We start from the raw sequence: 27,850 nt of genomic DNA, 5'->3' as shown, positions 1-27,850 counted from the left end.
GGCAAAATCTGGGGTCATCAGAGACAATTAGGAGGACAGAGATTTCAGCTCCAGACAAGGGGGACAAAAAGCAGGTGGGGTCCCAGAAGGCCAGAGCCAGAATGAGGGCTCTGCTGCTTACCTCTCCTCTGAGCCTCAGTTTTTCCACCTGGGAAGAGGGGCTCGGATCCACCATCTCCATGTTCACTTCTAGCTGAGGCCCTCTGCTACTGGGAGCTAATATTGGGGCCGGGATCTGGACATTTATTCTCCTAGTTAATCACTGGCTAGAGAGGTGGGGAATCCCCCAGACCAGGAGCCTTCAAGCAGAAGCTGAATAACCACTGGATGACGGGATTCATCCCCCTGACAAAAGCTGGCCAGAAGCTGAAGATCTAATTCAGTTCTGCGACGCTATGATTCTGATTTTCAGCTTTTAAATTACAGCACGAAATGAAAGCAATCCTCTGGAGCAGGGACTTAAATAGAAAGATGATGCACTGATTTGTTATTCTTTACTGCTGTAATCAGACAAGTCTGGGAAGGAGATGATTCACTAATATCACCCCATATCACAGATGATGAAACCGAAGTTAAGCACCTTCCCAATAGTCACCTCCATAGCCCAGGAGACAGGTCTCGCATTTGTTTCTTTTTTTAGGTCTCGAATGTGGATCCTTGTACAGAGGCAGGGCCTTTACCTACCAGACCTACCAGGCCCATAGCCTTAAACACACAAGGAAAAGCTTCCGACCAGACTCTGGTTTTCTTTCTGCAAGAAAGCCTGGGAAGGGTTTCCGAGCCGGCCACCTCGGAAAGCATTTATTTTGTGCAGATCGGACGTTTTTAAAACTCAACCAGCCTGCCTCCCCACTACTGAGAGTGAGCAAGGAGGCGGGGGCCGCATGGGGCCAAAAGCAGGCTCCCCCCTCCCCAGCACGGAGGCCCTGAAGTACCTCTGAGGGGGATTCACACAGTATGTTCTCCGGCTTCAGATCTCGGTGAGCGATGCCTGAAAGGGAGGGAGGGGAAGAAATGGTTAAGATGCAAACAATTATTAGACATTCCACACACAATTAATTTTTTTCAAATGCTGCTGCTCGCAGATTAATTCCCAATTATGGTACATTAAAAAATTAACGAGCTGCAGGAGACAGAAGTAAGCGGGGCCACCGGGAGGGCTGCTGACTCGGGAGCCCGCAGAAGCCAGGCCTCCACAGCCAACCGACTTCCAGCCATCCGCCTTTGCGCGCCACCGTGAGGGAGGACAAAGCGAGGGCAGTCGGAGCCGGCAGCCCCGAATGCCCCAAACGGCGCGGCCGTGGTAATTAGGTCCTCATTTAGAAGCTCTCAGGGGAGCAGCGCGGCCTCCCCTCATTTCTTCTTGTGCGGCCACAGCCAAAGCTTTCCGCCATGCAGGATGCCCTGAATTTCCAGTGCACCAAGTGTTAACAAGTCTCCCAGGGCTTGCCTAATTCCCCGCCCCTTCTGTGGCCACAGAACCAGCTGGCTGTTTGGGGGAGAATCTGTTGGAGGGGGGACAGAAAGAAAGGCCTCTGGCGTCCCCAGGGACAGAACCAAGACCCTTCTTTCCCGCAGGAGCCTCCTGGCCTGGGACAGTGTTAACCATGGACTGGCTACAAGGCTGCCAAAGGCGCCCTGGGAGGCCAGTGGGGCTTGACTCCCAGCTCAGGGTGGACGAGCTCTCTCCACATGAGAGCCAAACACCATCCTAGACGTGGGTGGGCAGGGGTCTCCGGGGTGCTCTAAAGCACCTGCTCTAGAGCAGTCGGCGGGCCAGCCTGCCGTCACTGTCATGGAAGCCAACTGGAAACGCGACTTCCTTTTAGAGAAGTTCCTCCCCCTCGGCTCTGGTACCGCCGCTTTTTGGCACCCTCCCTCCCAAGAAGCGGTCCCTGCACACCTGTGTGTGAGTGCCCCTGGCCAGCAGGAAGCATCCCAGGGCCGGCTCACTTTCATTCAAGCCACCTAATTGAATGAAAACCCAGAGCAACCAAGTTCCAATTTGCCCAAATGGAGCCAGGCAACCAGTAGCAGCTCTAAAAGGGAAAGTACTTTCCCATTACGGCTAATGTTTCCAAAGGCAGTGGGGATAGCCTCGCCTCCACCTTCCCAGGGCCAGGCGACGGGCCAGGGACCCCCATCCGGAAGTGGTGAGAACCACTGGGCAGCAGCCCGCCTTCTACCGATTTCCCAGAGGCTCTGCTACAGCGTGGCTGGTGCTTTAAAAGTACAGACCTTGTTTCCAGGCTGACCATGGAGGCCCCATCCATCTTTGCAGAGTAAAGTTATTTATCAAGATCCGCGGCTCAGTCGGCAATCGTTTTTCAGCCACTTCATGGATCATGTGATGGCGCAGGCCGATGGTGAGGGAGCTAGAGTTCCTGAGATGCTCATGGCTGCCCCCTCGGTCCCTGCACACACCTGGAAGCTGGCCGGAGCCGGCCCCCCCCCACCGGGCACCCGAGGAGGCGTGACCCACTTTGGATGGACAGCAGCAGGTGGGGAGACGCTGTAAATCTCTGTCAGGCAGGGGCCACCTGCACACATCCCAGCCCTTAGATGCGGAGCCGTGGCCATTCATCACGGCTGCCGCTCTTCAGACACCCGCTCATTGGCATTTTCTCCCAGGTGCAGATCCTGCCCCCGGTCACCCCAGCGTCCGGCTCGTGAGTCACCGAGGGGAGGACGTGGACAAGGAGGGAAAGGAGAGGCTGGAAGCAGGCTGGCGTGTGGGACCGCAGGGGAGCCCACGGAGACCCAGAGCGCTCTCTCCAGTCTTTGTACCTCCCTTGGACACTGTACAATAGGCTACATCTATCCTTATTACAGATCTGTTTCCCCCATAATTCTGAGGAGCTCGATAGCTCAGTGGGCAGAGCTTGGTCTGGGGTCAGGAAGACCGGACTTCAAATCTCATCTGAGACACCTCCTAGCTGTGTGACCTTGGACAGAAGTCCCTCAACTTGTTTACCAGTTTCCTCAACTGAAAAATGGGGACAATAAAAACCTCACAGGATTGTTGTAAAGATAGAATGAGATAATCTTTGTGACGGTCTTAGGATGTAAACAGCAGGCACTTAATAAATGCTCCTTCCTTTGACTATAAAGCTCCATGAGGGCAGGACCAAGAAAGACTTTGTAATGACTCCACCTGGACCTGGGGTATGGCAAAGGAGGCCACGCCCTGAGGGCCCAGGGTTTGGGAACCAAATGTTTGCATTCTCCCTGCTAATTGATTGACCCCAGGAGAGGAGGAAAATGTTTGATGTTCTGGGTGTGGGACGTTCGGAAAATAGTGACACAGTCCCGGGAGCCTCTGGCCGGTCCTTGCCAGTCAGTGTCGGGAATGGAAGCGGATTTCATGGTCTTGTAAATGGTTCTTTCCTGCTGCTGTTACAGCCCGGTCTCAGCATCCCTCGGGCCAGTGCTTGTGCATACATGCGCCCCTTCCCCAGCACTCACACACACAATCACACTCACACACACTCACACTCCTCCCCTCCCCCCCCATGTTGTGTGCACTGGAAGCTCCCACGCCCACAGCACGAGCCCGCTGTTCTCCATCTCTTCATTTCAGCCAGAGGAGGGGCTGCTGTGGAGGTGGCCAGCAGCAGGAACTCTGGGACGAGGCCCCCAGGGGACGTCAGGGGTGCCCCATGGAGGTCTGAGCCCCGCCCCCCTCGGCCGCCAAGTCAATCCGTGAGATCTGCTTCTGAGCCACATCTCCCTCAGCGCAACCAAGGGCAAGAACCTCTGAGGACCCGAAAGCTGACAATGGGGATGGAAGCGATTTAAAAAACAAAAGCCGACTGAAAGAAGACTGCGCACAGGTACGGGAGAAGCCCGGGCTGTGTCTGTGAGCACAATGCCAGAGTGACCGAGCCCCACAAAACGCTCGCCGCGCTAGAAGCTGGCGCGCCCTTCACATGAGCGAGGGCTTCAGATGCCTGGGCTCTCTGGGCAGACGCTTGTGCGCCCGAGCCGTTTCCTAGGCTCGGGGGGGGGGGGGGGGGGGGCGGGGGGGTTTGCGGGGGGGGGGGGGGGGGGGGGGGGGGCTGCCGCAGAGAGCACCTGGCTGCCAGGGACGGGCCCACAAGAGATCGAGAAAGCCCCAGCCCAGGGCCCCAGATGCGCCAGTTCTCCTGGTTAGAGCATTCTGTGTGAATGAAGAGGCCAAAGCTGCCCCAAGTACTGAGAGGGGCAGGGGCCCCAAGAGATCTCCCCCACAGAGGGCTTTGTGAAGGGGCGCGGGCCACTCGCTGGGTCATGGGGTGAGAGGGAGCTGGCTCTGACCACAACCATAACCGCCCTCTGGTTACTCCCCCAGTCAGAGGCGTGCTTAAACAGAGAGAAGGAAAAAAGAGACTTTGGGCCCTCCTTAGTGCCAGAACACCCATCAACCCCCCAAACGTTTGCCAAGCAGTGAGGCCCGGCCAGGCCCTCAAAGAGCCCCGAGTGCCGCACTCACCCTTCGTGTGCAAGAAGTCCAGGGCAGAGGAGACATCGCGGACCACCCGGCTGGCTTCCCGCTCGTTGAAATGCTTTCGCTTTTGGATGTGAGTCAAAATCGAGCCTTTGGCGAAAGAGATAAGGGGGATCCGTCAGACACCGGCCAAACAATTCGGTGATCACACGTCACAATCTGCTGGGATCTGTCGGGCGCCGGGACGACAATGAAGTGGACACCAAACGGTCCCCAACCGTGGCTCAGTTTGGCTCAAGAAGAGTGAGGCAGGAGCCCCTTTAATGTGAGGAGCTTTGGCTCTGGGAGGCAAGCGCTATTATTCCTCCCATTTTACAGATGGAAAAGCTGGGCAGACAGGAATGGGGAGACATGCCCAGAGTGCTACAGCTTGTAAGGGATGCTGAGTGCTGAATGCCATGTCCTGGGCCACCGAGCTGCCAGAGCGGGCCCCACCTGCAACCCAGGAGCCCCCTGGGGCAAGAGGGGCCTGGTCCCAAACACAGAGGGCCTCCCTTGGGAAGCAAGTATGCACGGTTTGTAAGGTCTTCTGCCTCCCCTGAGGATTCCCCCACTCTGGGAGGGATCTGGGAGGGGAGACAAGATAGGAAAGACCCATGTTTGCAACTTCTCTTCCCCTGCACCTGCCTGTGCTGAGTCATGTCTCTGACTAAGGAAGGTCGGCTATCCCGGGCCCCTCATATCGGGCACAGAGCCCAGGTTCCCGGGCTGAGTGGGGCTGGGGGGGCCCTCTGTGCAGATAGGAATTCAGCCTGGAGTTCCTGCAGTCTCTGGCTGGCACCGACTGGTTCCCTCTCAGCGCCATTCAAGCCTCTCCCACGATGGGGGACTGAGCCAACACCTTTATCCCTTCGGCCTTGGCCCAGACACTGGCAGACCCTGGCAGAGGCCCCTGGGAGGGCAGCGAGCATCTGCGTGGGGGGCCAGAGGCCAGAGGACAAGTCCCAGCTCCTGGGTGACAGTAGCCAGCAGCCCCCCTCAGTGCCTCAGTTTCCCCCCTGATTCCCCCAAGGACTCCTGTGGTCCGGGAAGCGTCATTGCCCCTCCAAGTTTACAGACTGGTGGCCAGTTGGCTCGGCCGGCTGCGGCCCAAGGCTGAGAGGTCAGCTCGATGCCCAGGGGCTTCACACAAAGAACAGCTTGCCGGGGGTGGGCCGCAGCCCTCCTCACCTCTGCTACTCTCACTCAGGGGCATCCCGAGGGGCTCAGAGTAAGGAGGGGCGGTGGCGAGAGCAGCTGGCTTCTGGGGAGCCGCTCCCGCTGGCAGCGGGCCACGGCCAGATGGCGGGCCAAAAGGCCGGCTTCCTCCCGGCAGCTGGCACGCTGCTGGTCCCACTCAACCTTGGCGGCGAGCCCCGAGTGAGAGGCTCTTCCCTCCTCCAGCGAGTATTTCTGGCATCGCCAGTGCGTTCAAAAACTCCCACCCCCATAATTAATTTTGTTAAGTGGTGGGTCTGTCAAAGCAGGGGATTGGGAAATTGATGACTAATTTTATCTATATGTGATTTCCATTATAATGAAAAGGCACTTATAGAATGCCAACCGGCTGCCTTCTAAGCTGCACAAATGTTAATTGTCCTCCTCCCTCTCTCCCCCTAAACCAAGGGCAGTCCTAAAGTCCTTCATCCTTCCCGCTCCAGAATCCGTCCAGGGGCCTCTGGGAGCTGTGACAGATCATCGCTGCCCGCGGCAGCGCCAGTACCTCCTTGCAGCTTCTCGAAGACCAGGTAAAACCTTGCTTCATCTTCAAAAAATTCAATCAGTTCCAAAATGTTCCTGAAAGGGAAGAGAAAAAAGAAAGACACGATGGGGAAAATGGCAGCGACCCTCCTTTATGGCCGCAAGACACCCCGCTGCAGGTCAAAACTCAAGCTGGAATGGGCAAACTGGCTGGGAATCGGCGCTTTAGCAGGGCTGGGGCGCACCGGCTCCGGGTCACCTTATCTTTCCATAATGTTGTGTCCCCCGCGCTTTCCCGCCAAGCCCGCGCTGTCAAACCCCAGCCCGGAAATCCGCCAGGTAGGGTTATAAAAAGTCCCGGCCACATCAGAGCCCAGAAAACCCAGAGCAGCCACGGTAAGCAATTGCGGTTAATAACGTGGAATAGGAGGCGCGTGTCCTGGAGGCAAGTATAAAATAATTACTTGCCCTCCTCCTCTCCCATAAATCACGGGGCAGTATTTACATGGCCTGGAGAAAATGGAAACATCTGTCAAATAGACTGGGGGCCGGACATGGGCGCCGCAGCCCCCGCTGCTAAGTGCTGCTTAATGAAAGCGCGGGGGCTCGCGGCCGTAGGTACTTGTAGCGCTCCCTGGTGAACGCTCGCCGTCTGCCCAGCATTACACGCTCTGCCAGCAAGGTCGTCTTGTAGCTCAGTGGGGAGACCCACCACCGGCCTGGATTCTGGGCCAGAGAGGGGCGGGGGGCAGCGGGGGGGGGAGGGGGCACGCTTCCCCCCGTTCTTCCTAGAGTGAAACGAGCTGCACGGAGCCTCCAATGTGACCGAAGAAGCTCAGGGAGTGGGCCTCCCAATGGGGCTGAGGATGGCCTACTGTGCGCCAGGCTAAGCACCTGCCCCCCCTGCCCTCGAGGAGCTCCCAGTCTGGGGGAGATGACAGAGAGGGGCAGGGCGGGAGCTCCTGATCATGTGCAAGGGGGCAAGGGGGAGGAAGGAGGCTGGAGAGGTGGAAGGGGCCGGGTCAGAATCTGGTAGGGAGATACAGGACACACAGACCCTCGCACACAGACAGACACACACACACCACACACACACACACACACTCTCACATACTCACACACACACACATACACACTCATACCCGCTACAAGGCAGACGGCATAATCAGTGCCAGTCAAGGTCTGAGAAGGAACGAGCACAGCACCCATGGGCCCTCCTGAAGACCTTGATCACAGACCGGACTGGGGACGCCGGTGTGCAGTAATCTTGGCGCTCTCATAAATCACGCTGTTTCTCGGGGGCCTCACAAACCACTTCTCCCCCCAAACGGTTCGGCGGGGGGGGGGGGGGGGGGGGGGGGGGGCTGTGTGTGTGTGAGCAGAGTATGAGCCCTGGGGATCAGGGCAGGAAATGACCAGCTCAGGGTCCCCTCTGCAGAGAGGGTTTGCTGAGCAAATCAGTCACTGGGGTAACTCCTGCAGCTGAGGAAGGGCCCCTCAACAGCACCAGCTGCTCTGCAGACAAGGCAGCTGTCACAAGCCCGCCTCCATCTCTGGCCTTGCAAAGCCTCTTGACTGTGGCCAGGTCACTTCCCCAGGAATGACACTCAAAGCGTTAGGGGGCTCCCGGGATGGAACGGAAACTGTCCCGACCCCCGACCCCCGACCCCCGACCCGCGGCAGGGGCAGCAGGGGGTCGCTCAGGAGCAGGCAGGCTGCTCTCAGACTCACTTGTTGCCTTGACACTGATACAACGTCTCCACCTCCCGGAACACCCTGCTCCGGCTGTGTCCGGCTTGTTTCTCGATGATCTGTGGAAAGAAGGGCATTGGTCAGGCCTGAGCCCCCGGGCCCTGGGCTTGGTATCAAGGCGGCCGGGATGCTGCAGCCGGACGGAGCCAAGGGCTGGTCGGAGTCTAAGCTGGCTGCAGCCAGAGGCAGGGGGCTCTGCGACCCCCAAAGGACTCCGCCCACGGCGGCCGTGGTCTCCCCTCCACCCTCGATCCCCTCGCCCATGTGCCGGGGGACAAGGATGCAGAGAAGGCAAAAGTCTCCTGGCCCTAAGGGAGAGGCCGGGCAAGGCCTAGGGACTGGGGTTTAAAAAGGTGGCGTTTCGCTGTAATTGCAACCAAATCAGCTTCCTTCGGAGTCCTCGTTATTTTATTCTATGTATTAAAAATAGGAAGCTGTGAAGGGTCCCTGGGCCCCTAAGAGCCTCTTAAGGTGATACTCAGGGAGGGAGAGCGCAATGGCAACAACGGGGATGAGCTGCGGCAAAGCCTTCGAGCAGATGCAGGCCTGAGAGACAGGCGGGCGTCCCAGCAGCTCCCGGTTTGACGCAGCACAGTCAGAACCCACCAGACATGACGGGGGGCGTAGCACAGAACCAGAGGAAATGAGAGACCATATGTGCCAGGCTGTCTCTGAGGGGAGAGGGGGGGCCCTGAGCTTTCTTAAACCAGGGAATGCCGCGATCAGATCGGGGCCGGCTGCGGGGGAACCAGTGAGGGAAGGGGAGACGGGGAAGTTCGATGAGGAGCCAGAACAAGAGCCCAAGCCCCGACCCCTTCCTCTCAGCACAAATCACGATGAAAACACCTTCTTCTCTCCTGCTCCTCCCTCTGCCCTCACCACCTCCTGGCCTCCTGGGTCACTTGGACCTGTTTCTCACCTCTGTATGCTCTCCCACTAATCCAGAAGACGGTCCTCTCCATCTCCTCTCTCTTACTTGGCTCCCATCTCTCCCTGTCTACTCCCCATAAATACATCTATATCTCCTCTATTCTCAAATCACTTGACCCATATAATCCTGCTAACTATCATCCTACATCTCTTTCCCCTTTGGTTAAACCACTTGATAAAAACCTCAAGACTACTGTTTCTTTCCTTCCTTTCTTTTTTCTTTCTCCTTTCCTTCCTTCCTTTTTTTTTTTTTTTTTTTTTTTTTTTTACAATTAAATGAACACACCAAATATTTATTTTATTTGCCTTCCAGCTATCTCTCCCAACCCCAACCCTGTAAAAACCAAAAACCAAACAAAAAATCCTTCATGACAAACACTCAGTTAAGCCAAACAAACTCCGCCATTAGCCATGTCCAGAGATGTTTCACTCTACATCATTTGTGATCGTTGTGAGTCCCTCAGAGCTTTTCCCGTTTTCACAAAGATGCTGCTGTTCCTATACAAACTGCTCCCGGCTGCTCCCTTCCTCTGCCTCAGTTCACAGAGGTCTCCCCTGGCTTTTCTGAATCCAGCCCGGCCCTTGTTTCTTAGAGCACAACCAGAGCCAGGACCTTTACTGACCCATCGATTCCTTCCCCAATTGACGAGAACCTTTGGGTTTCCGGTTCCTTGTGGGAACGCCTCTCCCCCACCTGTCGGCGCTCTGCGATCTGACTCCAGGCTTTGCTGTTCACCTAAACCTTCCTCTGCAGGCTAATGCTGAGTCCTCATCAGCCAAATCCAGCGCCCGGCAGACGCTGCTGACCCTGGACACTCTGTGTCCCTGGGACCTTCCTGACAACCAGTGCCCCCACCTCTGTCATGTCTGTGCCCCCTCCTCAGTGTCTGTTGGGGAACCTTCCCCTAGTGTCAGTGAAGGCTTCACACAGAAAGGTTTTGACAGATGAAATGGCTTCCTCCCAAACAAACAAGAGGAGCCCAGGGCAGGAGGGAGGGACAGCACACACCTGTGCTTTTTTTCCTCTCTTCTTAAACCCGGGGTTTCCCTTCTTTACTTAGGCCTAACCCCACGGCTGAATGGTGCAGGGGGTTTGATCTGCCCCACTTCTGATCGGAGGTCCTTCACATGTCCGTGGCTCCCTCAGACAGTGCCAGACTCAGTGTGAAGGGACCCAACCAGCTCAGACCCAGCATTCCACCAACCTTGTCCCTCCAATAGGAGTTACAGGAAGTCCATTTTTCTTTTTTTTCTTTTGCTGAGGCAAATGGAGTTAAGTGACTTGCCCAGGATCACACAGGTAGGAAGTGTTTAGTATTAAGTTTGAAATCCTGACTTCAGGGCTGGAGCTCTATCCTCTGCACCAACTAGCTGCCCAAGTCCATTTGTTTTTCTTTTTTTGTTTTTTTTTTTTTCCCCTGAGGCAAGTGGGGTTAAGTGACTTGCTCAGGGTCACACAGCTAGGAAGTGTTAAGTATCTGAGGCCAGATTTGAACTCAGGTCCTCCTGACTTCAGGGGTGGGGCTCTACCCACTGAACCATCTGACTGCCCCAAGCCCATTCGTTTTCCAAAGGATGCAGAGGCTGGTCCAATAACGGCTAGAAGCCTGGGCCTGCCTGGGGACCCTTACCTTTACTGCATATTCTTTGCCGTTCTGCAAACTCACAGCACCTTGAACTTTGGCGTAGGCACCTTCTCCCAGCAGCTCGGAGGTCAGTCTGTACAAATCTGACAAGGATACAGAGCAAAGGCTGTCAGCTGGTGGATGGGCAGGAACTCCCCCTCGGGCTGAGCTCCTCCTCAGGCAGCAGCAACCCAAAGATCAAATCCTGCCCCTGGTGGCCCCTGGGGGCTGTTCTGCCTCGGTTTCCTCATCTGTAACACAAGGGGCCCAGCAGCAGCGGGGCTTTAATGGGCAGACTGTGCAGTCTGCCACGATGTGGTTGAGATGCCAGGAGGGCTGTGGTCTGTCAGACACGCAGCCTGGCGGTGACAGAGAGGCAGGTGGGCGGGGCTTCTGGGGGTGCCGCTGCAGCCCCCGAGTCAGGCTGGGCCCGCCTGCAGGAGGCACACTGACCCCCACAAGCAGCAGGAGCAGCCGCACTGCCTTCCACGGGCTCAGCAGGCTCACCCACTCCTGCGTCTGCCATGTCCTCTCTTCTCTAATTTGTGCCTCCTGGGGCGTCCTTACTTGGAAGCGGAAACTTTCTTACCAAGCAATTAGATTTTTATCACTCTGACTCATGAAAACCCCAGCTGTGCTTGCATGAATGCCCTTTTCTAGCAGGAAGCCCTTGATCTCTTTAGCTGAAGGAGCGAGTCCTGTGGGCAGGGAAACGCTGCTCAAAAGCTTGGCGCGTGAGCCGAAGCAGGCCCTGGAAGCACCCGAGGCCCTAATCCAGCTCGCATCCTCAACTGGGGGCTCGAGATGATGTCATGTATGTCTCCTAAAGGACTCAGTGGTCTGGAGTCAGTCTCTGACAACAGCCAATCAGAGTGAGGGGGACGAAGGTTATTCTTGTCTAAATAACAGAAGGCTCAGCTTGGAAAAAAATCAATTCTCTAGTCTGTGTACAAAGAGGGGAAGCAGGGCCAGAGGTGCTCGGGGATTACGGTCATTAATGGAATGAAATAAAGGGGGGCCCCTCTGTCCAATTAACCCTAAGCAAACTGCTTCCCCAGAATCTCCAGCCCTCCGAGCAGGAGGTGACCTCAGGAGGCTTCTAGAATATACTACACAACACCTCCAACAAGAGCCTCAGGAAGGAAGGCACCACCTGTGCCTCCAGAACTGGTGTCTCCATGACTACCCACTCCCAGGATGGCTTTCACATTCTCCCGATGCCCCGAGGAAGCACATGCTGGGAGCGTGCCCCCTGCCAGTGCCCGAAGAAAGGAGGCAGTGGGTGTTGGGGAGGGGACCATCCGGGATTTCAGTCCTGATCCTGCACCAGCTGCTGGGCAACCCTGTGTGGCCATGTCTCCTGCCTGAGCCTCAGTCTCCCCATTTATAAAACTGAGACAATGTGTCATCCCAGTCCTTTCTCCCCAAGTAACTCAGGATCTTCTGGTTGGAGGAGACAAAATCACTCAACTTCTGAGTTGGAAGGGGCCTGAACGTCATTTGATCCGACCGATAACTGAACAAAAATCTCCTCCATATTATGAGCCTCCGGAGAACTCATCACCCCCTCCCAGGGACAGCTCTCATCACTTGGGAGGAGCATCCCCTGACCCCAAGCCTAAATCTGCCTCTTTGGGACTTCCCTCCTATGTTCCTGCTTCAGTCCTGGGGCCAAACACAGCAAGTCACAGGATCAGATTTTGAACTCAAAGGGCTCTTAGAGGTCCAGTCCACTGTGGCTTATTTTCAAGATGGGGAAACTGAGGCCCCAAGTTGTTACATGCCCGAGGTGACCCAGGGAGCAAATGGAAGAGCTACAACATGAACCCCAAATTACTGACCAGCCTTCTTCTTCCTGGGCCATCTCTGATGCTTCTCCTGGGATCGGGCTGTGAGCCCATCCCACCTAAATCTGCCCTTTTCCAGCGGTTTCCTTCAGCAACTATAAACACGATACCACCTAAGCAGTTTCTTGGCTGCCGGTGCCCCTGGCTGTGACTCCTCTGAGCATGTCCAGAATCTCAATATTCTTCCTAAAATGTCCAAAGGGCTGTGGTCCCACTCAGGATGGAGGATCAGCCTTCTGCCTCATCCTGGACACTGGGGTTCTCTAAGATCCCATGATCACCATCACAGCCTCAAGACTGTGAGAGCCTCAAGATATTTTTCTCTCATCCTGTCTCCTGCATCTTAAACTTAAGTTGTTTTTTGGACCCATAAAAACTTTAAATTAGCACTATTAAAATTCATCTTATTCAATTGAGCCCCGTGTTCTTTTGGAAGCCCTACTTGACCATCCAGTGTGGAGACTCCAGTGCTGAGCCATCTAAACTCAACGAGCCCGACAGCTCCACCTTATCCGGGCCACTGATCATAACGGGAGGCCAGGTCAGGCCTGGGACCGGGAGAGCTGCCCCAGAGACCTCGGAAGTTCACAGAACTTGAAGTTGGAGGGGCTGGCAGAGGTCATTGGGCTAATTCAAGCCCCCTAGAGATAGGGCTCAGCCAATGGGCTAGTCAGCCTCTGCTAGAAGAGTCCTCACCGCCCCCCCCCAAGAGGGCCCAGCCTTTCGGCCTCAGATAAAGAAACTCACTTCTGAGCAGAACCAAGAGTAAGAGCAAGATTATGTGGGGATCAGCTGCAATGGGCATGGCTCTTTTCAACAAGGAGATGATTGAGGGCAATTCCAAGAGACTTGGGAGGGAAAGAGCCATTGGCCTCCAGAGAAGACCATGGGGACTGAGTGTGGATCAAAGGGAGGGAGAGAGAAAATTGTGGAACACAAGGTTTCGCAAGGATATGTTGAAAACTATCTTTGCGTGTATTTAAAAAAAAAAAAAAGGAAACCCACTTCCTTCCTTCTAAGGAGCAAGGGACAGACAAATGTGGGCTGAGCAGGTCTGAAGTGGCTCCCAGGCAGGCGGATTTTGCTTAACTGTTTATTCTTGTGGTTCCCAGCAGCCTGTACTTCTCGAGTGTTTTTAGGTTTATTGAAGCATTTTATACTTTATCTGGTTTGAGCCTCAGACAGTAAGATACATACTATTGTCTTCAGTTTACAAATAGGGAAATTGAGTCTAATAAATGACTGGCCAGGCTCTTAGGCAGGACTCAAACTTAGGTCTTCCTAGCTCCAGTTTATGGCATTGTCTCCCTAGCCATGCAAGAATGGAACGAAAGGCTACGGTGCAGAAGGAAGAGATGAAAAACTTTATCAACAAAGAGATACTAAAAAAGGGAAAGGGACCTGTATGTGCCAAAATGTTTGTGGCAGCCCTGTTTGTAGTGGCTAGAAGCTGGAAACTGAGTGGATGCCCATCAATTGGAGAATGGTTGGGTAAATTGTGGCATATGAATGTTATGGAATATTATTGTTCTGTAAGAAACGACCAGCAGGATGAAAACAGAGAGGCTTGGAGAGAATTACATGAACTGATGCTGAGTGAAATGAGCAGGACCAGGAGATCATTATATACTTCAATAACGATACTGTATGAGGATGTATTCTGATGGAAGTGGATTTCTTTAACAAAGAGAAGATCTAGCTCAGTTTCAATTGATCAATGATGGACAGAAGCAGCTACACCCAAAAAAAGAACACTGGGAAATGAATGTAAACTGTTGGCATTTTTGTTTTTCTTCCAAAGTTATTTTTACCTTCTGAATCCAACTTCCTGTGCAACAAGAGAACTGTTTGGTTCTGCACACATACATTGTATCTAGGATATACTGCGACATATTTAACATGTATAGGACTGCTTGCCATCTGGGGGAGGGGGTGGAGGGTGGGAGGGAAAAATCGGAACAGAAGTGAGTGCAAGGGATAATGTTGTAAAAAATTACCCTGGCCTGGGTTCTGGCAATAAAAGTTATTATAATAAAAAAAAATAATAAATTAAAAAAAATATAAAAACTTTATCAAGTGCCTCCCTACTATGCGCCAGGACAAGCCCTCGCGGAATTCAGCTTCTCCTGGGGGAGACCATCCATGGCTAGCACGATGGCCAGGGGCTCCCGGATGGGGAAGGAGCCCCAGGGCCAGGGCTGGACACACTCTCCTGGGCAGCCAGAATCACCCATCGGAGGGTCCCTGTGGCGGTCACGCGGAAGAGACCCAGGTGCCCTCAGGGAGGGGGCGTTGTGGCCCGGGAGCATTGCTGAGCACATGGGAAAGCTTCAGGGAAGAGCTGAGGCAGAAGTGGTGACATAGAGGGCACACAAGCCTGGGAGTCCAGGCTTTGAGTCCCAGCTCCGCCCTGAACTGTGGGACTGTGTGCCAGCGTGTGCCAGCTTGAGTGCCTGTAACCAGCTGGCTCCACTTCTTCATGTCCTCCCGCTAACTCCTCCCCCCCCCAACCCTATCAGCCTAGAACATCGCAAGGGGAACAAAACATGAGGTCTGAAGTCAAGGAAGACGGACCCGAAGGGACTGTACAAGTGCCGATATCCCCCAATGGGGAAACTGAGGCAGAGAGCGACAGTGACGTACAGAGTCAGAGCTGAGACTGGAACTCGGTCCAACTGTTCACTGACTGCTGTTACCATGGCAACCTCTCTGGGCTCAGCCCTCCCCCCAAACATCCCATCTCTAAGGGCCAGACAGACCAGGCTGGTTCTGCTGGGCCCCTGCAAGGATGACCCCTTGTGGGGCCGGCCTGTCTCAGGGGAGGGCGGACCAGGGGCTCAGGCAGTGCCAGCCCTTTCTGGTGACTGCCACGGCCCAGGCACTACTGAGGGCGACGCTACATCCAGACTCAGAGACAAGCGTACACAACTGACCTTCAAACCTTTCGGGCAGGGAATCCGGGGCTCGGGCCTTCCGCTTCTTCTTTTTCCTGGCGCCGCTTTCGGAGATGGGAAGGGGCTGGCTGCTGCCCATGTCTAGGAGGGAGAGGGGGAAGGGGAGCCAGGTCAGGGGGCTGTGGCCCCTCCCGGCCTCCTAGCCTCGAGAAGGGAAGCCAGGGAAGCTGCCCCAGAAACAGCCACAAGGCCTATCGGTCCGCTCTGCTCCAGTGGCAAAATGAAAGGCAAAGTCACTGGGGAAGGTCGTTAACCAAAAAGGAACTCAGACAGGGCGGGATTACAGAAAGCTGGGGAGTGGGCGCAGTTAGAGCCCCAGCGGGGCCAGAGCACCGGCCTTCCTCATCAGCACCCAAGGCAGCAGAGAAGGAGGCTCCGCCGGGGATCTGAAAAGAGGAGCCTGAGGGACGGCGGGAAGGGCCCAGGGCCCGCTCCGGGCTCGCCCACTGCCATGGGCAGCGTTTGCCTCGGTTTCCTGATCTGCAGAATGATCTCGCCCTCTCTCCCTCTTCAAGGCTGTTGGGGGACAGGTGGGGTTTGCTACGTCTTTGACAGACAAACATGGGGCAGACTGGACTTCCTGCATTTCCTTCAGCCCTAAATCCTATGATCTTATAAGAAAATGCAAAAGTAACTGGGATCCAGGATAGGCAGGCGCAGGTGAATTATTCAGGAATAAATCTTTCCCATAAGGAACGTGGAGGGGAAATACAACGCCCACACCCCCTTCTCTTGGTCACAGCATAGAGCAAGCTCAGCTTATAGCTCAAGTCCCTTTCTCTGGGGTGGGGGGGGAGAGGGGGGGGAGAGGGTAGCACACCCTGAGAACAAGACCTAGCTCAGGCCCCTGAGTGCTCCAAGTCATTACTGTCCCCGCTCAAAAAAGCACCTGGAACCTCTCTTATGTGGAGAGACAGAGACAGAAACAGAGACAGAGAGAGAGACACACACCAGAGACAGAGACATAGATCAGGACAAAGTGACTCTGAGACCAAAGTGGGAGCGATCAGGAAAGCAGGAATGAGTCCGAGAGGTAGGGAGAGGGAAATAAATAAACGCCAGCGTCAGGAACCAATCACGGGGCTGCTCTAAGACTCCACAGCAAGGGCCTGGTTAAAGATAAATGACCCACAGACCGGAGCCCGCACTGATCCAGAATGGAGGCTTAACACTCTTTGCCTGCAGTTGGAAATAATAAGATTTCTTGAAGTCTCTTTGTCCAAATCCCCACCTGGGCAATGAAAGCTCTGCGTCCTTCTGAAATAACGGCCCCGGCGCACTGACGGGGCGGGGAGAGAAGGCTGGCTCCAGGACCAACCTTCCATAAACACCGGCTTCGTTTTTTCTCTGTGCCTTTACAATGGAAGCCGGCGAGTGGCCCCTGCCTGTGCGCCGACCAGAGGCGAGTCCGCGGCCCTTCTCTACGGGCCCCAGCTGAAAACTATCAAGGAAATGGCAGCTGCCCGGGAAGATTGATGCCCGCCGGCGCTTCTGCAGACTGTCCCCGGGCGCGGGCACAGAACAGCTATTTGGGAAAGACGGCCCGAATGTGGCGCTGGTAAATCCCCCCGTGCTCGGGCCTGGACGACGCAGCAGTCAAGTGCCTGCGGCTCAATCTGGGTGAGGGTCCAGAGGGCAAAGTCAGGCCCAAGTACAGCTCAGGCCCCATTATCCACATCATGGCCAGACCCGCGACCCTCGGCAACCAGCTGCATGGAACAGCCACGGAAGCCACGGCCCAGACACTCTGGCCCAGGAGCTCCCGGAACGTCTGCATCTGAGAAAGCTTCGGGAGCGCACCCCGCTTCTCCAACCCCTTCCTTCTCCGGCACTTATTACATGCCAATCATCCGCCAGGCTTGGAGGAGAAAGTCCCCTGCCCTTGGGGCTCGCAAGTCCCTGCCCAGGGTATCCCAGCCCATGGCTGATGCGGAGCACAGCTGGGAGCTACACACTCACATTCACACAGACAGACACACCCACACCCACACACCCTCACTCACTCACACAGACACATTCAGACACACACACACACACACACACACACATTCACACACTCAGACACACACTCTCTCACACATTCACACACACGCTGCCAGCCCGGGGCTCCCCCGCAGGCCTACCTCTGCCGGGCCGGGGCTGTCCTTGTTTGTCTCAGAGCTGGGGGGACACTGAGAGCATCTGGCCTAGCCAGGAACCAACCCATCCCCCGCCCGGCAGCAGCCCAGGGGCCCAGGAGTTCTCCAGGGCTGGGAGCCTGGGTCTCCCCAAATCTAGAACAGCCGCTGATCAAGACTCGGGGGAGGGGGGGAAGCACCCAGACCCCTCTTCCATGTGCCCGCTGCAGCCGAAGGGAGAGTCGGACGGCGGCTCAGCCAGGGGTTTGTGGGCAGGGGTCGCCCACTCCAACAGGGAGACAGACCGTGTTCCAGGAGAACATCTTCTGGCCGTGGGTCCCAGCTACACTAGAGGGGGGGTGGGCCTAGGGAGGGAAGGGTGGTCCGGAGAAGCCAGGCCCGAAGGCTGGGAGGGACCAGGGTGTCCGGGCAACGACACACACCTGGCGAGGGGGAGGGATTTTCTAGAGGCAGGAAAAGAAAGATGAGGGGAAAAAAATCAGGCTGCCTGCTGCACTCACTGACAAAGTTTGCAGGGAGGGGGAGCTTCTCACAGCTCTTCTTTCTTGCCACTTCTGTGAGTCAGCCAATAAGCACTAATTAAGCACCAGCTGTGTGCCAGGCACTGAGCTAAGCCTTGGGAATACAAAGAAAGGTGAAAGCTGTCCCAGCCTCAGGGGGTTCCCAGCCCGATAAGGATGACAACTGGCAAGCCAGTGTGCAAACACACTCCATCAGTGGTCCGCAGCTCGTCGGCCTGGACCTGACATTAAGGGGCACCAGGAAAGGCTTCCTGCAGGAGGCGGAATGTTAGCTGGGCTCTGAAGGCAGGCAGGAGGAGGATGGCGGGCATCCCAGGCAGGGACACAGCCAGAGAAAATGCCCCGAGCCGGAGACGAGCAGAGCCCCCCAGGAGCAGGGAGGAGGCCAGGATGCCTGGGTCACAGAGGACGTGGGTACCCGTGTGAAGGAGGCTAGGAAGCTGGCAGTGGGGGTTCCAAAGGCCACAGCAGGCTCTTCGGGCCCTGGGGGGCGCCATGGGGTTGGCTGAAGAGGGCGAGTGCCATGGCCAAGAAGATGACCCGGGCAGGTCAGTGGAGATGTGCTGACTGTGAGAGCTGGAGAGATGTGCGAGGCCCAAGACGTCCCCCAGCTTGCAGCGGAGCTACGGCGGCAGTCAGGGAGCACCCGGCGCAGCTGATTCTTTTTGCAGTTGCTTCCGGCTTCCTGGACATCTGCTTGCCGGCCTTATTTCTCCCTGCACATTCATGCTGCTTCCCAAATGTAATATGGCCACTCAGCTGGGGAGGGTGAGGGTATCGCCTCCCTCCTCATTCCTGCGCCCCAGCATCTTCTCTATTAATTCTGGGGCCACATCCTGAGGACTCCCTGTCCTCTGAGGCTCGGACCTCAGTCACAGCAACGGACACCATGGTCCCAAGTTCTTCTGAGGCAGAGGAACTGGGCAGTGAGCCTCGGGCCCTTTGGGGCTAATCCACAAAACTCTGGACACCCCAGGCCCCTGTGAGCTGAGGGGTAGGTGAGGAGAGTGCCCTCCTCCCAGCTTCAGGAAGATTCGCACTCAGAGGATGGCTCTGGGGCCCATCAGGAGACTGATCAAAGAGCCTGGGCCCAAAGGACAGAGATGGGAATACTAACGTCTACCCCCTCCTACATTGTAAGCACAGAAAGCTTCGTGCTGGCAGACGCAGGCACACCTGGCGATGGGGAAACAATGGGGAGGCAGGGAGCACAAGCCCATTTTACAGAAGAGAGGGCTGAGGTTCAGAAGAAAGGAGGGACGGAATTGGGAGCCGAGCCCATCAGTGCCGGGCCTGACCCTGAGTCTCTTTCTCAAGCAGTTTCCTCGGGCCAGTGACAAGGACGGGGCTTGAAGGATCCAAGGGGACATTTCTGGCCTCAGGCACTGCCCGCAATGGGAAGGAGCCCAGGGCCCGGCCTGCCAGCTCAACGACACCCTCCTCAGAGAGGGCTCCGCAGCAGCAGCTAACGGGGGCCAAAGGGCTCTGGCCGTGGCCGCGCAGGGGCCGACCACAGCGTGTGCAGAGGGAAGGGGAGACGGGGAGCCCCTCCTGATGAGATCCTGGGGAACATCGCTGGGACCTCCCCTGTAGGTCCCCATGAGGAAAGACACAGAGAATGAGCGCACGACTCTCTGCTCTCTCTCCTGGGGAAGCTGAGCCTCCCCAGCGGGTAGGAGCCCCAAGCGGGCACTTCTGCCAGCCTTCTGCACTGCCCACGCCTCCCACCACACAGGGGCCGGAACAAGCTCTGCTTCCTTTAAGCCCTGCTGGAGCGCCTCACGCACCCTTACCTGGACTTGCTCTTGGCTAGGCGAAGACGGGGAGCGAGCAAATCCGTTTCTGCGCCGACCTCGCACCTGGCAGGGCCGTCCTGTTCTTCTGCGGCTCTGGAGCAGCTTTCATGGGTCCTTATCATTCACCTGAAAAGGGCAGTGAACATTCAGTTCCCCATCGGGCCAGAACCTCACTTCATGTGGCATCTAAAAGGGACCAAGAAAGAGCGCGTGCTGGGGTCCCCTTGCCCTGAGGAGCAGCGCTGGCCTGGTAGCCCGAGTCATTTCTGGGCTCCTGCTCAAACGACGCCTGAAAGGCTCCTCGCCGCCCGCTCGGGCTTTTCCTCGGCTCCCAGGACACTGTGGCCTTTCCTTTGACACCATGAAAAACCTTTGTCATGTCTCTCCCCTTCTCACTCAAACAGAAAATCCCTTTAATTATCTAGCAGGGGCCTGCAGCCTCACAGAGCCCACCTCCCTCTGCTATGGCTCTCTCTCCCTGATGCTCTTGGGCTCTCGCTATCTCCCATCTTTAGCACCTGCGGGGAGCGGCCTAGAATAAGTCCCAGATTGTGCCGGTGTTTTCTGACAGAGCCTGTGACTTCAGGGGGCCGGGACTTCCTTCCATCGGTGTGGACCCACGTCCGCCCTACAGCTCAGAGAGGCGCCCAGAGTCACATGGCCAGTGAGTGTCAAGGGTGGCCATGGATGGGGCTGTTCCCAGCTCCAACCACTGCCTGACAGCTGCCCAGATCCTAGGCAGCTTCTACTCTGGGCACTGCTCAGGGTCCCAGGACTGAAGCTGCCGAAGGGAGTTTTTTTTAAGGCTTTTTATTTTCCAAAACATACACATAGACAAATTTTCAACATTAGCCCTCGCAAATCCTTGTGTTCCAATTTTCCTCCCTACACCCATGCCCTGCACTACATGGCAAGTAGTCCGGTATATGTTAAACATGGTAGAAATATATGTTAAAGCCAATAGAATGCATGCAATTATTGCTGCACAAGAAAAATCAGATCAAACCAGAAAAAAATGGGAAAGAAAAAACACAAGCAAACAACAAAAAGGGTGAAAATACTACATTGTGAACCCCCCTCAGTTCCTCCCTCTGGGGGCAGGTGGCTCTCTTCGTCCCAAGACCACTGGAACAGATCTGAATCATCTCCTTGTAGAAGAGCCGTCCGAGTGAAGTTTAAGCAGAGAGTGCCAAGGACTGAGTGCAGAGGGTGACACACGTGACTTTCAAAGGGAAAAGGGGCAGGGAGGCCGAGATGAGGAGTCATAGCATAGGGACCTAAAGGGTCAGGCCAGTGACCAAAGCCCCGACAGCCAGCCTGGCACAGCTCCTGTAAGTCAGGCTCTGCCTCCTCCGCCGGATCCGCCTCCAAGTCACGCTCTCCCTGGAGCTATCCCTCTGTCCCGGTCCCTCCTCTCTTCTCCCTTTGTACAACTTCAGCTGAGGATCTCTGGCTCCTGAGAATTTAATTATCACCATTTATAATGCAGGCAGGACTGGAAGGATCCCTGGAGAATATCTAATTCTCACACTTCATGGTGGGGAAACTAAGGCTCAGAAATGGGGCACGAAGGCCTGCTCAAGTTCACAGAGCTAGTTGGAAGAAGGGCTGGGCCAGCTCTGGGTCATTCTGGGCTCATTCCACTCCCAGGGTCTTTCCTAAGAGGATTCCAAGATCCTGGAGAGATCTGGCTAAAAACATCCAGCAGAGCTCATTCTCTCCAACCAAGCTCCCTGAGAAAACTTAAAGTATAATCTAACTGACGCTCAACGTTTTACAGAAAGCGAAGCAGACCTGTATTCACTTTGGAGGCTTGCCTCCCATGATGCCTTAGGACACTTCAATAAGGAGACACGTACAAGGTTCACTCAATTGAGCTGAATTTAAATTTAATGTAGGGAGAAACAGCTTAACAATTACAATTATGGCAGAGGGGAGGGAGCCATTTCTAAGGTAGAGGCTTGCTCCCCACTCCTCCCTGGGGCCCTTTTGGATGCTGGATGATAACTTGGGGCTGGGGGAGGGAGAAGGCCATACATATAGGGATTCTTTGTCAGGAAGAGATCGGACCTGTAGCCACAAAGTCCCTCCCAGCGGACATTCTATGATCGTGCCCCGAGCCGAGAATGGGTAATTAAAAAAAAGACCTTTTCTTCCCCTGAGACTCCCACCCAGTCCCCAGAAGTGTTCACAAGTGATGCTATGAAGAAGAAAGGGGGATGAGTCCTCAGACCAATCAGAGGCGGCAGGGAGGATGGCCTCCTGACACAATGATGGCCACAATTAACGCCATCCCTCCATTAGTCACATCCTCCAAGCAGCCAGGCCAGAAGCTAAAAGAGAAGCCCATAAGTAGCTTGGTTTTCTAATAAAAGACAGACAACAGCTGGAGATCAAAGGGTCCAGCTTGGGGACTCAACCCAACTCAAGCTTTGGGAGGACTTCAGGAGCCTAAGGGCTCACACAGTGCTGGTGCATAGTAGGTACTTAATAAACACTTCTGGACTGACCTTCCAACAGCCCAGTGAGAAGGTGGTGCAAGTATTCTCATCGGTCTCATTTTGCAGATGACAAAACGAGTCTCAGGGAGGTCAGAGAGCTTGACCTAGATCCTTCTGGCTCTATGCCCAGAGCTCTTCCCAGCAGGCCACGAGGCCCGGCAATGGGGAGCCCAGGTGGCTTGATCAAAGCTGAGTGGCTCCCACAAGAGCCCACAAAGCCCCAGGCATGGGATCCGTCCGCAGCACCAATGGGCTTTTATGAGTTGCCTCAGTTGCATGAAAGAAAGGAGATCCATCCTCCCACTGACCTGCCTGGGTGCTGAAATCTGCCCGCAGCCCACCTCCCAGAGGCTGGGACCCCGGGCAAGGGGAAGAGTGCAAACCCCTTTGTTTTCTATCTGGTGCCAGAAAGTGGCAGCCTGCCAGGTTGTGGGCTCTCCTCCCCCTCAGCCCACACCGCCCAAGCAGCCCCTCCGGATCCCTCGGCCACAAGCTTGGATCCCAGATCCCCGGCACTTCCAGCGAGTACAACCCCTGATCCTACAGACAGGATGTTGAGCCCTAGTTGGGGCCGAGCCAATCAGCAGCAAGTATAGGACAGGAATACAGCATCCCCATGAACTACCTGTACTTCTGCACACAGGCTCTGTCCCCACAGTGCCTCAGTGAGCCCCCAAACAAGCCCCTCTGCCCAGAATGTTGTCGGTTTAGCAAATCCCTCCCCAGCCTATAAATGCCAATGCTACCTCCTCCAGGAAGTTTGCCCGGATCCCTCAAGTGGGGAAAAGCGGGGAGGCTTCCCAAAGCCCCTTTCCAATGCCCCATCCTGGGATCCTTCCTGGTCTGGCCAGCTTCAAAGATGTGCTGTAGCTTGTGGTGGCAGGGATCGGGTCACAGCCAAGTCTTACAGCAACTCCAGGCCAGCACAAGGCTTGTTTCTTGGAGGTACTTTAAAATGTCTGCAAAGGGGAAGCCTTGAAATCAGGAGGACCTGAGTTCAAATCTGGCCACGGGCATTTACTAGCTGTGTGACTCTGGTAAGTCAACCCCAAGTACCTTCCACACATTCCCCTCCCGCCCCCCCCCCAAAAAAAACACCAAACATTTTTATAGCTGGATGCCTTTCACAGAGCTGAGCAAACTGCAGAACCTCAGGAAAGAGATGATGGAAGGAAAAACAAGTCCAGCCAGCCCTCAAATCTAAATCCCAGATCATGCTCAAAATTAAAGAGAAAGGTAAAGGAGAGGGGGGAGAGAAAGACAGAGAGAGACAGACAGAGACAGAGACACAGAGAGACAAAGACAGAGAGAGACAGAGACAGAGAGAGATAGAGAGACAGAAAGACACAAAGACAGAGAGAGAGAGACAGAGACATAGAGATAAAGACAGAAAGACAGAGAGAGACAGAGAGTGATTAGGCACCTACAAAGTGCTTTGATACACTTTGACACTGTGCTCCAAATGAAACAGTCCCTGCTCTCAAGGAGCTGCCATCCTATTGGAGGAAGCAGCCGAGTCTGACAACATCTTTGTTGTATAAATGCAACAAAAGTGAACACAAGGTAACTGGGAGAGCAAAGGTGGGACTGGGAAGGGCAGATGGAGAGGCCATGGGAGGACATCCGGGGAGTGGAAGGGAGCCAGTGCTGAGGCCGGAGGCTGGGAGAAGCGGGGACCCGGTGGAGCTTGCTGACCCGCTGGGGAGCTTGGGAGCTAGTGAGGCATTAAGGGGAGTTCCAAAGGGGCGGGTTTGGGCCCAGGAGGGGATTCTGGACAGACCCAGGAGACCAATCCCAAAGTCTAGTGAGCAGTTACTGATGTGGAACTTCAGCTCAGGAGGAAAACGAGATATCAGCCCACAAGCATTGATTAGGCGCTTACTATGTACAGGCACTGGGCTGAATGCTGGGGATACAAAGAAAGTTGGAATCACGGGCTCTGCCTTCAAGAAGTTTATGGTCCAATGGGGGAGAAGATGTGCAAACCCCTGTGTGTACAGGGAGAGGGGAGGAGAGATGATGGATAGATCCAGGTCATTTCAGAGGGAAGCCAGCTGGGGGAGGGGAAAAATCTAGGAAGAGGCTCCCATAGCAGGTGAGATTGGGGCTGATTCTGGAGGCAGAGGAGAGAGCGAAGGCCCAGAGAGGCCCAGGGGAGCTGGCTCCCAGAAGGCTTGGAGGACAGGAGGTGGAAGAGGGGCCAGGGCCAGATCTGCATAATGGGGGAGCTAGAGAAGTGCCAGCAGATAGGAAAGAGAGAAAAGGGGAAAGGACTCCGGACAGAGCCCTGGGAGGAGGGGGAGAGGAGGCCGAGGAGAAGGGATGGTGGGTGGTGGGGGAGGGGCTGAGGGGGGCAGAGGCCAGGATGTGGCTGCCTGGGTGACTGGTGAGAACAGCCTCAAGGAAGGCTCAGGGGAGGGGGGAGAGAGGGGGGATGCTCAGAAATAGAGGCAAGGCCCAGGATGGGAGCTCAGGGGGTGCTGGGGGAATGAGCGGGGAACCGAGGCTGGAAACGAGATCAGAGGCAAAGGGCCAGAGGGAGGGGGGGCAAGGCAAAGGGGGTCCCTGCAAAAGGAGCGGTGTTGGCTGTTAAAGCGCACTCCATCAGAGGCAGGAGGAAAAGAGGAAACAGTGGGTGCTGCCCAAAGCGAGAGGAGGGCAGGAGATGCCCGAGAGGCAAGTTTCAGGCTTTCCAGTAAAACACGAAATGCGGAACTCAGCGGAGGGGGAGGGGACCCGGGAGGCCCCGGAGGAAAACAGGCCGGGCCAAAGGAGGGATACCGCCTTGCCCAGGAAGCCGGGGACTGAAGCGGCCCCAGAATCCCTTACTCCGGTTGTTCTGTCAGATTTGTTTTACAACTTGGTCCAAAAAGCCTCCTCTGGTTCCGAGGGCAAGAGCAAGGCAGCCAGCCAGCCTGAAACGGTCCAAAAGCGGCACGTGTTGCCGAAACCCCGCCATCCCTGGCAGACAGCAAGAAACCAGGGGCCGGCCCTCAGGCCCGGGGCCTCCTGGCCGCCGCCCCGCCGTCGGTCCCGCCCAGGCTCTCCGCCACCGCCGCCGCCGGGCAGCGCCCTGAGGTCCGGGGACCTGAGTTCAGATCCAGCCTCAGACACGCATCGCTTCCGGGCTGTGTGACCCTGGGCCAGTCCCTCACCCCCACCTGCGCAACCACAAACAGGGCCAGAGGACCCCGCCCCTCCGGGACCCCCCGGCCCGGCCCCCCTTGGGGAGTCCGGCCCAGCCCGGCCCCGCCCCCCGCCGGGGCGCCCCGCGGCGCCGCCCTCCTGGCTGCTGCAGCCCTTCAGCCGGGGAACCCCGCCCCTCCCTCCCTCCCTCTCCGGGCAAGCTCTCGGGACCGCACTCCTGCCCCGGAGCGGCCGCCGCCCTCCCGGAGGCTGGTGGGGCGGGGGCGGCGCCCCTGTGCTCCCTCCCCCCGGCTAACGCCCGGCCGGGGGCCACAACGCCCGGGATCTTCTTCGGACCGCCTCCAGTCCTTCTGTGGGTCCCCCCCCCGCCCCCCCGCCTCCCTCCCCACAAGACCCCTCTCCCCGCCCCGAAGCCCCTTCCCGGGCTCCCCCCTCCCCAAAGCCTCCTCTCACCTCCGCCTCCCTCGGGGTCTCCGCGGGCTGCCTGGGTCTCCCAGGCTGGGTCACGGCTCAGCTGGGACGCCGGAAGCGCGGGGAAGGGGGCGGGCCGCGCCCGGTTGGGCCTTTGTAGCCCAGGAGGCCCCGGGCGCCGAGCCGCCGAGGGGCCTCCGGCCCCCCCGCGCCTTCCTGGGAACCGCCTCTCTCCTGGAAGGCGTGGATCGGAGCCGGGGCGGTCTGGGGGAAAGAAAGGGGCGGGGCGGATGGGGCCTGGGCCCCGGGAAGGGCGGAGGCGGGGGGAGGAGAAGGGCGGGGGGAGGGACAACGGGCAACATTTCACGCCAAGATTTAAACCTACTGCATTCCGGGTACTCTGCCGGGGGCCTGATTCGGGAAGAATCCTTTTGACTCAAACCAGGTAACCTCACTGGCGGTGGGCGTGGCCGGCATTTCCGGCTGCCTGCCTCAGTTTCTTCATCCGTGGAATGGGGAGAAAAGAGATCCCTCCCTCAATCTAGGTCCGGGGTGGCCGGATCCGGCAGGGTGCCCCACAGGGCTTCCCGTTTCGGGACCAGGTCTTGGGGCTCTGATGCCCTTGGGGGCGCTGCCGAGCCCGGTGGTAAGGGCCCCTGAGGGGAGGCCTGGGAAAGAAGAGGCGTGCAAGGCCAGCGGCCGGGTTTCCTTGGTCAAAGAGGAGAGAAAGGCCGGAGCGGGGGAGGGGGCAGCTGGGGGGGACAGAAAATCGCAAGGAGACGGAAGGTCAGCGGGAAAGTCCCATCCGCCCATGTGTTCATTCGCTAAGCAGTGAGCGCCTAAGTGTGTGAAGCCCCGGGGGGACGCGAGCGGGCGGAACCCCTGACCTCAGGGGCAGGGGGCGCCTTGGGTGGTGGCTTCTGGGAAGGATGCGGCAGGACAGCTGAGAGCGGGCGGTTCTCAGGAAACCTGCCCGGGGGTGGGGTGTCACCGGGGCAGGCCGGGGTCCGCAGGGCGCAGGCGGCCGCTTTCCCTGGGGCCAAGAGTAGGGACCGAGGAGTCACTTGTCAGGAGACAGACAGTCTGAGGGAGCTGATGAAGGGCCTCCAACCTCAACGACCCATCTTATGTTTGCTCTGGAGATGAGAGCGACTCGCTGAACTTCACTGAGTGGGAGGAACCTGCGTTTTAGGGGGATGACTTTAGTGGCAGCGGGGTGACCAGACTCGGTGGGGGGAGAGAGGGAGCTATGCAAAGCCAGCCGTGGGGAGAGGGAGGAGGCATCACGTCGGGCCTACTGTGTGCTAGACACTGTATGTCTTTATGCTTTCACAAATATTTTCTTGTTTGATCCCCACAACTCTGGGAGCTATTATTGTCCCCATTTTACAGGTGAGGAAACTGAGGCAGACCAAAGCGAAGTGACTTGCTCAGTAAATGTCTGAATCTAGATTTGAATTTGGGTCTTCCTGGCTCTAGGCCCAGTCCTCCAGCCACTGCCCCACCAACTAGGAGTGATTCATCCATTACTAACGCTTGTACCCAAAGCAAAGATGGTGGCACTCCCATGGACAGGATTCATAAGGTATTCCCCGGCCCTCCGTGACCCTCACCCATCTGTCTCATTACCTCTAAATGAGGGGCCCTTGTGTAAGGGACAATGTGCCTCTTGCTTCAATAGGTATTCCTGTGTAAGAGCTAATCAGGACCCCTGGACGATTGCGACCAGGAAGCTCACCAGACGGGGGCTCGAGACTGGTGCAATTAGAAGCCACAACCCCCCACTTATTCTAGAAGCCTAAATGCCCTCTGAGGAACCAACCTCCAGGATGAGGGGGGGGGGCTACAGTGGGACTCCAGATTGGAAAACTGGGGAAAAGTTCCCCAGCAAGGGCGAGATTGGAACCCACGCCTCCTCCGCTCCATGTTAGCCTGTCCATCTGTGGTGTCCCAGAAGCCTTCTCCAAGATAATCTCATCATCTACTTTTCTAAGTTTCCGTTTCCCGGAACCGTCTCCTCTCAGCCATCCTGCAACATCCTTCCAGGAGTAACTTGTGACAC

At 56.4% G+C, this 27,850-nt stretch overlaps 1 protein-coding gene across 1 annotated transcript in view; it reads right to left on the bottom strand.

The window, feature by feature from the left end:
- The window catches only part of MKNK1 (MAPK interacting serine/threonine kinase 1), a 35,620-nt gene extending 9,707 nt beyond the window's left edge, over positions 1 to 25,913 (bottom strand). The window contains exons 1-8 of the mRNA XM_031969183.1: positions 25,831 to 25,913; positions 19,727 to 19,855; positions 15,254 to 15,355; positions 10,480 to 10,577; positions 7,898 to 7,977; positions 6,189 to 6,262; positions 4,472 to 4,576; positions 936 to 991 (exon numbers count right to left, since the gene is read on the bottom strand). Coding sequence (XP_031825043.1) covers positions 936 to 991; positions 4,472 to 4,576; positions 6,189 to 6,262; positions 7,898 to 7,977; positions 10,480 to 10,577; positions 15,254 to 15,353 — 513 coding nt within the window. The 5' untranslated portion in view covers positions 15,354 to 15,355; positions 19,727 to 19,855; positions 25,831 to 25,913. The remainder of the gene's footprint in view (positions 1 to 935; positions 992 to 4,471; positions 4,577 to 6,188; positions 6,263 to 7,897; positions 7,978 to 10,479; positions 10,578 to 15,253; positions 15,356 to 19,726; positions 19,856 to 25,830) is intronic.
- Between the last annotated feature and the right edge of the window lie 1,937 nt (positions 25,914 to 27,850).

This window comes from Sarcophilus harrisii, chromosome 4, assembly GCF_902635505.1.
Source record: "Sarcophilus harrisii chromosome 4, mSarHar1.11, whole genome shotgun sequence".
Classification (NCBI taxonomy): domain Eukaryota; kingdom Metazoa; phylum Chordata; class Mammalia; order Dasyuromorphia; family Dasyuridae; genus Sarcophilus; species Sarcophilus harrisii.
This window is presented reverse-complemented; position numbering and strand designations above follow the sequence as displayed.